We start from the raw sequence: 9,925 nt of genomic DNA on the forward strand, positions 1-9,925 counted from the left end.
GTGTGTGTGTGTGTGTGTGTGTGTGTGTGTGTGTGTGTGAGTGTGAGTGTGTGAGTGAGTGTGAGTGTGTGAGTGTGAGTGTTCGCGTTTTTGTGACAAATGAGGACATAAATGTGTATAATGACAAAGGTATGACAGGTATTACAAGGAGAAGGTGACTTTTCAGGACATTACCCCATGTCCCCACTTTTCAAAACGCTTATAAATCACACAGAATGGAGTGTATTGAAAATCTGAAATAGCAGAAAGTCTCCTGTGAGGGGTAGGTTTAGGGGTAGGGTTGGTGTGAGGATGTGTGTGTGTGTGTGTGTGTGTGTGAGAGAGTGAGTGTGAGTGTGTGTGAGTGTGTGTGTGTGCAATGCATTTAATGAAAGATGCAGTGAAACTCCAGCTGATCTGAGGGTGAGACGCTCACCTGTCTGTCTTTCTCTGCTGCTTCTGTCCAACATCTGCAGCAGCGCTCATTCAGAATTAGAGACATGAACTCTTTAACCTGTGTACATCAGCAGCTCTATAAATCTTGTGCTGTAGTTGATTAAAGGCTATGATGAATGAAAGATGGTGACATCAGCCTCATCAAAACACAGAGAGACAGAAAAGCTTGTTCGTTTTGAAAGTAAAGCTCAAACATGAGTTACTGTGGGAATTCTGGTTAATTCAGTCACCGAAGACAAAAGAAAGCGAGTGAGAGTATTTTATGCTGCACAGAAGCAGGATCAGACGTGCTAACCTTGGGGAAAAAGGTGTAACTTCTTGAGTTATTCAATACATAAATCGACAATGAAGAAAACAATACAATAATATATCCTTAAGACAGGGATGCAGACGCATCAGGGGTTAAAAACATGCCTACTGTGAAAAATATATTTGTGTATTTTATGTATTTATAGTCTTACAGTCCTTTTAGCATGCTGATACAGAAAAAAACGTACTGCAGCTATTAAAAGAACAGCCATGATCTCATGAGCTCACTAATTATGAGGGAATGCAGAAAGCAGCGGCTCAGAATAGACTGACCTTTCATCAGTCTCACATACAGCGCCCATGTTTACTGATACTGTACGCCAGGGTTATTCTACATGAGCCCAGAGTTAACAGCCGCGGATGTGACGCAGTGCAGGATTGCATGTTGGTTTGGGTTATGACGGCCGTTTCAGATGCAATTAAAGCAGCAGATCTGTCTGAGAGAGTGGTCTAAAGTTCACAGACATCATGAGCTCAATGTCTCTCTCTCTCTCCTCCAGAACAGCTTTGATGTGTTCCTCGCTCTGTCATTTCAGCAATAAACTCAAACGAGCGCTGGGACTGTAAACAACAACCTGCAGTACTTTACAGTCCAGTTCACGGAGAGATTCTGGGACGTTACGAGCAGCGATGAGCTTCAAGAGGAATGTGTTTTTGTGAGGATGAAACTCATTAAGAGCACTGCCAAGCATCAGCAAAGACCCATCCACTCATCACTGCGGTAAAACAATTAAACGGCAAGGTAAAAACTACACTAATAATATGCTTATAATAAAATACAACCATAGTTGCACTACCAGTCAAAAGTTTTTGAACAGCAAGATTTTTCAGAACAGCAAAGTCTCAAAATGTATTTGATCCAAAGCACAGCAAGAGCAGTAATATTGTGAAATATTATTGCATGTAAAACAGCTGTGTTCTATGTGATTATATGTTAAACTGTAATATATTTCTGTGATGCGCAGCTGTATTTCCAGCATCATTCCTCCAGTCTTCAGTGTCACATGATCTTCAGAAATCAGTATAATATGCTGATCTGCTGCTCGAGAAACATTTCCGATTATTATTATTTTTAATGTTGAAAACAGTTGAGTAAATTTTTTGAGAATTTTTGATGAATAGAAAAATCCAAAGATCAGCATTTATCTGAAATAAAAAGCTTTTGTAACATTATACAGCTCAAAAGCTTGGAGGAAGAAATTATAGAAATTAATACTTTTATTTAGCAACGATGCTTTAAATTGATCAAAAGTGATGATAAAGACATTTCTAATGTTACAAAAGATTTCTATTTCAGATAAACGCTGTTCTTCTGAACTTTCTATTCATCAGAGAAACCTGAAAAATTTCTACTCGGCTGTTTTCAACATAATAATAATAATAATAAATGTTTTTTTGTGCAGCAAATAAGAATATTAGAATGATTTCTGAAGAATCATGAGACTGGAGTAATGATGCTGAAAATTCAGCTTTGATCACAGGAATAAATTACATTTTAAAATATATTCAAACAGAAGACATTATTTTAAATAGTAAAAATATTTCAATATTACTGCTCTTGCTGTGCTTTGGATCAAATAAATGCAGCTTTGGTGAGCAGAAGAGACTTATTTAAAAAAACATAAAAAATGTTCCTGTTCAAAAACTCTTGACTGGTAGTGTACGTTTAATAATTTCACAGATGCTTTTGACCTCAAATGAAAGGATTCATCTGTATGATCATGCATAATTCTTCCTGAAAATATTCCACGTTGTTAAAATCAATGAAATCCAGTCAAACTCTATATTGGATAGTGACCTGGCAGATGTCACATCACGAACAAAGCTTATAACCTGCACGTGATCGATGCTAAATGTGTTTGATGCAGTGCAATACAGGCTGTAAAGGAGGATGAAACTTCTTTATTTCGCATAATAAAGCATTTTAACATTCGTAGCCTGTGTGGAAGCTCCACAGAAACACGTCTGCGTTTGATACTCTTTCTGTTCAGAAACAAACATCTTCAAATCGCATGCTCCTGTAAAGCTTCATTATGTATTTAAAGTTTAAAGGGAAGTGCACGGCTTCTGCGTTTGCAAATGAGCGTGAGCTTGTAGATCAGCCGTTTTACGAGCGATCGTTTGGGAAATGAAAGAGTAAAGCAGAGGTCTGCGGCCGAACGCAACGCTTCCCTCGGGGCTCGAACGCTGGGAACGTTTGATGTGCTGAGAGCTGCGGAGGCCAGGTGTGTAAAACTGTACATTTGCCTCCTAAATACAAACAGAGAAAGTGAAAGAGTGCTTGACCTTCTGCAGAGATGAACAATTCCAGCAGTAAACGGCCCTCTGTTTAGCTTCCTCAATTAGATTTATTACCCTCGTGGATTCTCCATCAGCCTTTGAATTCAACTCAGGCTTTGATGACAGACGAGACCCCTCATGCCAGAAATCCTGAATCTTACAGCATGTGATTTTTCATAAATGTGACCCTGGAGCACAAAAGCAGTGTTAAGTCGCTGGGGTATATTTGTAGCAATAGCCAACAATACATTGTATGGGTCACAATTATACATTTCTCTTTTATGCCAAAAATCATTAGGATATTAAGTAAAGATCATGTTCCATGAAGATATTTTGTAAATATCCTACCGTAAATATATCAAAACTTAATGTTTGATTAGTAATATGCATTGCTAAGAACTTCATTTGGACAACTTTAAAGATGATTTTCTCAATATTCAGATTTTTTTGCACCCTCAGATTCCAGATTTTCAGATATTGTCCGATCCTAACAAACCATACATCAATGGAAAGATGATTTATATAAATCTCAATTTGCAAAAATGGACCTTTATGACTGGTTTTGTGCTCCAGGGTCACATATGACAGATGAGACCCTTCTTGCCAGGGTCTTGAGAAATCCTGAATCTCAAAGCACGTGATTTTTCATAAATGTCGACATGGTGGGCGTTGATGCAACAGCTATTTCTTAAAGTCTGCATGCAGATCTCGCAGGATTCGTCCCACATACCTCAGAGAGAGAGAGAGAACGGCTCCCTCTCTCGTCCACCGGAGGCCTGGCCAGCAGAAACAGACCATTCTCTCTCTCATTCACTCTCTCTGTCTCTCTCTCTCACGCCAGCATCCCAGTGACAGCTGAGTGGCTGCCGTGTAATTGCAGAGAAGTGAGGTCAGCAGGAGGCTTTTATCAGAGATCGCACAGCGATCAGAAACACGAGAAGAAGATGCACAGCGCAGACGGGCGGCCCCAAAGCTCCCTCTCTCTGTGCGTCACACTGGAAGTTTCTCTGGAATCGACAGGACTGAAGCACACAATCTGGAAGCAGAAGTAAGTCACTTTTAAAAACTGTTTTTACAAAGAATTATCATAAGATGTTAAAACAATATATCAATTTGGCAGAAACTAGACAGAGGTGAATATAGTGTCATTTAAAATAGCAGCAGAGCAAAACTGAGACATTTAAAACAGAAATGGAGCAATACTGAAACATTTTAGATAAGTGATACTGAAACATTTACAGTAGAAATAGTGGACACTATGACGTTTAAATGAGAGAAAGAGCAACATTGAGACATTTAAAGAAGTGATAGAGCAATATTGAAGCATTTGAAGTAGAAATAGAGCTATATTGAAATATTTGAAGTAGTGACACTGAGACATCCAAAGTAGATATAGAGCAATACTGAGATGTTTAAATTAGAGAAAGAGCAATACTAAGACATTTAAAGTAGCGATAGAGCGAAACTGAGTCATCTGAAGTAAACATAAAAAGACATTTAGGCAAAGTAGTGATAGAGTGACATTAAGACATTAAAACTAACAATAGAGCGACACTGGGAAATTAAGATTAGTAATGGAGTATCACTGAGAAGTTTAAAGTAGTGACAGAGGAATACGGAGATATAATTGAGTACTATAGAGTACTTTAGGCTCACTCATTCATTCTCTCCAGCATCAGTTCCAAATCTACCGACAGCCCTGCCATTTCATAATCAAATGTCTTGCAGTAAATATCGTGTAAAACCAGTGTTCGGTTGAATTCAGGAATCATTTGTGTATCTTATATGTGCCCCTGCAGCACAAAAGCAGTGTTAAGTCGCTGGGGGATATTTGTATTTATCTTTTATGCCAAAAATCATTAGGATATTACGTAAAGATCATGCTCCATGAAGATATTTTGTACATTTCCAACCGTAAATATATCAAAACTTAATGTTTGATTAGTAATATGCATTGCTAAGAACTTAATTTGAACAACTTTAAAGATGATTTTCTCAATATTCAGATTTTTTTGCACCCTCAGATTCCAGATTTTCAAATATTGTCCGATCCTAACAAACCATACATCAATGGAAAGCTTATTTATTCAGATGATGTATACGTCTCAATTTTCAAAAACTGACCCTTATGACTGGTTTTGTGCTCCAGGGTCACATGTCATTATTATGCTTTCTATATATATACTGTATATATTCAGAACACATGTAGAATCTGTTTTATATGTGAATTATGCTGATTATTGTGGAACTGACCTGTCTCCTGTCTCTTCATCAGGAATGGACAGTGTGTGAAGCGTCCGTTTGTTGATTTGTGTCATTAACAGCAGAAACGAACACACTGCTCTGAGGAGATTCTGCTGCAGGAGGTCAGAGGTCACGCCAGCATCTGAGGATTGTACTGGGAAAGGGTCCGAGCGGATCTCCCACAGCTTGAAGATCCAACCCGAGTTTAGCCTTCAGTATGTGGATCATGAACTCCCTGAGAAACGCAGTATAATGCACAAATGGACGCTGCGATGGAAACTGCCTGAGTTTGCGTGTGGACTGTGGCTGGCGCTGCTGGTCAGCCGAGTGTGTGTGTGTGTGTGTGATGGAGAGTCTGTGACCGACTGCTCCAAACACGAGCGCCACACCAGGAACTACGACTACATGGAGGGAGGGGACGTTCGGATCCGACGCCTCTACAGTCGCACACAGTGGTTTCTGATGATCGACGAGTTCGGGAACATCAGCGGGACGCAGGATCCCAACAACTGCTACAGTAAGAGCGTCTTCATCTTTCTGTTGCATGCCATACATTCATTACATACATTCATTTGGGCTGCTTTTTTGATCTAAAACAATGTGTCTAAAACTCATATTTGGTAAAGGCCTCTTTAAGGGATAGTTCACCCAAAATGAAAATTAGCCCATGATTTAGGTATCCTAGGTGTATATGACTTTCTTCTTTCATATGAATCCAATCAGAGTTATATTTCAAAACATCCTGGCTCTTCCAAGCTTTATAATGGCAGTGGATGGGTGTTATTTTTCAACAGTCCAAAAGAAGTGCAATAAAGTGCATCCATCTGTAATAAAAAGTGCCTCACACGGCTCCGAGGTGTGCGTTTTTGTAGGAAATATATCCATATTTAAAACTTTATAAACAGTATTCTCTAGCTTCCGCTAACTGTCGTACGTTCACAATAGAACGCCGTTCCGGCTGATGACATAGGACTATGCGTAGTGTACTCTCCAGTGAGAATATGCTAGTCTTGCGAGAACCAACGTTTGTTTACAGGAGCAGAGGAAGCAAAGTTTCCGTACTATAGCAAAGAAAAACCAGACATTTTTCTTTACAAATCCTCGTTTTGTGCTTCTAATTATTGACCGGCGTATTGTTTTGCACTTCCGCGTTCGTCAGTTCATCCTACGTCATCCGCCGGAACAGCGCTCTATTGTGAACGTGCGTACGACAGTTAGCGCAAGCTAGAGAATACTGTTTATAGCATTTTAAATATGGATATGTTTCCTACAAAAACGCACACCTCTGAGCCGTGTGAGGCACCTTTTATTACGGATGGATGCACTTTATTGCACTTCTTTTGGACTGTTGAAAAACAACACCCATCCACTGCCGTTATAAAGCTTAGGAGAGCCAGGACATTTTTAAATATAACTCCAATTTGATTCATCTGAAAGAAGAAAATCATATACACCTAGGATGGCTTAAGGGTGAGTAAATTATAGGGCACATTTCATTTTTGGGTGAACTGTCCCTTTAAGTTATAGCAGAGAGTGTTTTCCCACTGTATGTGGGCTGGTCAGGGTTCCAGTGGGATTATGAGCTGGTCGCGTGGCGTGTGACGAGAAGTGACAGGAGTAAAGAGAAACAGGTGTTTGGGGGGAGTATTTATAACTCTTGTTTCCCTTGGCTAGAGGACTTAATGGTCAGAAGTTATCAGATGTGGTCAGAATGGAGGTTCAGTTCAGTGACTGCAAACTAGTTTGTGTAGAGAGCGTCAAAACAACAACAAAAAATGAGACTGGAAGCTGATGCTGTGTGCATGGATACATAATCAATTATTAAATGGAAAAAATAAATATTTAAATAATTGATTATTCACTTTAATGATCATGTATATACATAACATCAGCCCCAAGGATGTTTGGTTATTAGTAATCTCGGTTGTGTACTAAAAGAAAGTGGTCATGTATGCATCTCTGCTCTGGAGGGAAAATGATTACGTCAGCTGGCGCTGAAAAGAAGAAAAATTGATACAGCCAGATGTGGCCGACGACTGCACGCACAGAGAGCATGCAAGACATGCAGTGAGGGTCAAAGAGGGACGGGAGAGAAAAGCAGACACGTTCTGAGGCCCTGTCAGAGCTGTGCCGTGACAGCAACTTATTATACCACTGGAGCCACTTACATGTGAAGCAAACACTTCCAGACACACACACACACACACACACACACACACACACACACAGAGACACACACACACACCCACACACACACACACACACACACCCACACCCACACCCACACACACACCCACACCCACAACCACACACACACCCACACCCACAACCACACACACACCCACACCCACAACCACACACACACCCACACCCACAACCACACACACACCCACACCCACAACCACACACACACCCACACCCACAACCACACACACACCCACACCCACAACCACACACACACCCACACCCACAACCACACACACACCCACACCCACAACCACACACACACCCACACCCACAACCACACACACACCCACACCCACAACCACACACACACCCACACCCACAACCACACACACACCCACACCCACAACCACACACACACCCACACCCACAACCACACACACACCCACACCCACAACCACACACACACCCACACCCACAACCACACACACACCCACACCCACAACCACACACACACCCACACCCACAACCACACACACACCCACACCCACAACCACACACACACCCACACCCACAACCACACACACACCCACAACCACACACACACACACACACACACACACACACTCACACACACTCACACACCTCAAAATGACAAGAGCAGTGTCTGCTCACAACAAACAGATGCTTCAGCTGTCAAATATCTGTGCAACTGGAGCTTTAACTCGCCGTAGATCATAATCAAACCATCTGATGCTGATATTTTGCTTCATAGGAATGGATTCTGAAAGGTGATTCCTGCATTATTAAACAGAATTGTAAGAATAATTTCTTTGCATATTGAGCTGAGATACAACAGAAGTATATAAACACCCCAAAAATGGCACACTTCACCTTTAAACCATTAATTACCTCATAAACTCCCAAACAGCATCTCAAATAAAGTTTGTAATAATTACCACAGACTAACTCGGACTGTTATTTAGGTCAGTGTTATTTTAGTATCACTGGCATACTATCATTTGTTAATATTTTAAATTAGATTTTATTTTTATATTGTCTGCTTTCATGTCAATTTTAATTAAAGTTTTGCTAACACTTAAAACCTTTATGTATAATGCAGAATAAAAGTAGTTTTAATGCATTAATTATGCCTTGTAATGCACCTTATAAAGCATTGTACAATCTCATGAATAGTTGTAACCACAGTTAATACATTATAACACTTATCGATTCATTGTTACACTATCCATTTTCAATTCGGTTATAATTATTTACAAGAAGATATAATGTATTACAACTCACATTATGAATAATTAGGTTACACTTTATTTTAAATTAATGAAACCCTCTTATAACCCTTTACAATGCATTATACATAAAGGCTTTAAATAAAGTGTAACCCTCATTTTGTTATGTTTCTGTCATTTTTATTAGTTTGTAAATGTGTCTATATAGATTATTATAGTTAGCTAAAACCAGCGTGTCTTCATGCGCTCAGGCCGATCCGCTGTGTGTGTTTCAGGTGTTCTGGAGATCAGGACGGTTTCGGAGGGCGGTGTGTTGGCCATAAAAGGACTGAAGAGCCAGTATTATATTTCCATGAACCGCACCGGAATGTTACAGGGCAAAGTATAAAGCCATCCGTCCTGCAAACACACAACATACACCAGTTAATCCGATTATCCCAGCTAACGCTCTCTCTCTCATCTTTCATTGAAGAGTAAATATAAGGCATGCCACGGATAATTCAGCAAACACAACACAATGCAATACATCTCGCTTCTGTCATTCCTTACGATCTGTTCTTCTTTCCCGGACAGAAAGACTACAACGACAGCTGCAACTTCAAAGAAGTGTTTTTAGAGAACTACTACACGGCGTACTCGTCCGTCAAATGGACTAAAAACGGCAAAGAGATGTTCATCTCTCTGTCACAGAAGGGCCGACCGCTGAGAGGAAAGAAGACGAGGAAGGAGAGCATCTCTTCTCACTTCATCCCTCGAAAGTGCAGGGAAAACGAGAAGAAGCTGGCGTGAAGAAGAAACAGCAGAGACGCTGTTACTGCGTCTGTTTGGCTTTACTCGTCTTATTCATCAAACTCTATCAATAAAACATTCACTCTGTCACACTGACACACACACACACACTCACTCTCACACACACACACTCGTATACACACTCACACACAGACACACACTCACACAGAGACACACACACACACAGACACTCACACAGAGACACACACACACACAGACACTCACACAGAGACACACACACACACAGACACTCACACAGAGACACACACACACACACTCGTATACACACTCACACACAGACACACACAGAGACACACACACACACACACACACAGACACTCACACAGAGACACACACACACACACTCACACACAGACACACACTCACACACACACACACACACACACACACACTCTCACACACACACACACACA

General features: G+C 40.6%; 1 protein-coding gene across 2 annotated transcripts; it reads left to right on the forward strand.

Annotated features, from left to right (window-relative positions):
• Positions 1-3,972: 3,972 nt before the first annotated feature.
• Positions 3,973-9,645, forward strand: fgf7 (fibroblast growth factor 7). Of its 2 annotated transcripts, none has more exons than XM_016285732.1 (4): positions 3,973-4,072; positions 5,300-5,785; positions 8,978-9,084; positions 9,276-9,645. In XM_016285732.1, the coding sequence occupies exons 2-4, from the start codon at positions 5,521-5,523 to the stop codon at positions 9,489-9,491; spliced, it is 588 nt and encodes a 195-aa protein (XP_016141218.1). In that variant the 5' UTR covers positions 3,973-4,072; positions 5,300-5,520; the 3' UTR covers positions 9,492-9,645. The 2 variants fall into 2 exon arrangements, with proteins under 2 accessions (XP_016141218.1, XP_016141219.1); XM_016285733.1 differs by having other exon boundaries at positions 5,349-5,785.
• The last annotated feature ends 280 nt before the right edge of the window (positions 9,646-9,925 follow it).

Source organism: Sinocyclocheilus grahami, unplaced genomic scaffold, assembly GCF_001515645.1.
Source record: "Sinocyclocheilus grahami isolate Dianchi unplaced genomic scaffold, SAMN03320097.WGS_v1.1 scaffold201.1, whole genome shotgun sequence".
Classification (NCBI taxonomy): Eukaryota; Metazoa; Chordata; class Actinopteri; order Cypriniformes; family Cyprinidae; genus Sinocyclocheilus; species Sinocyclocheilus grahami.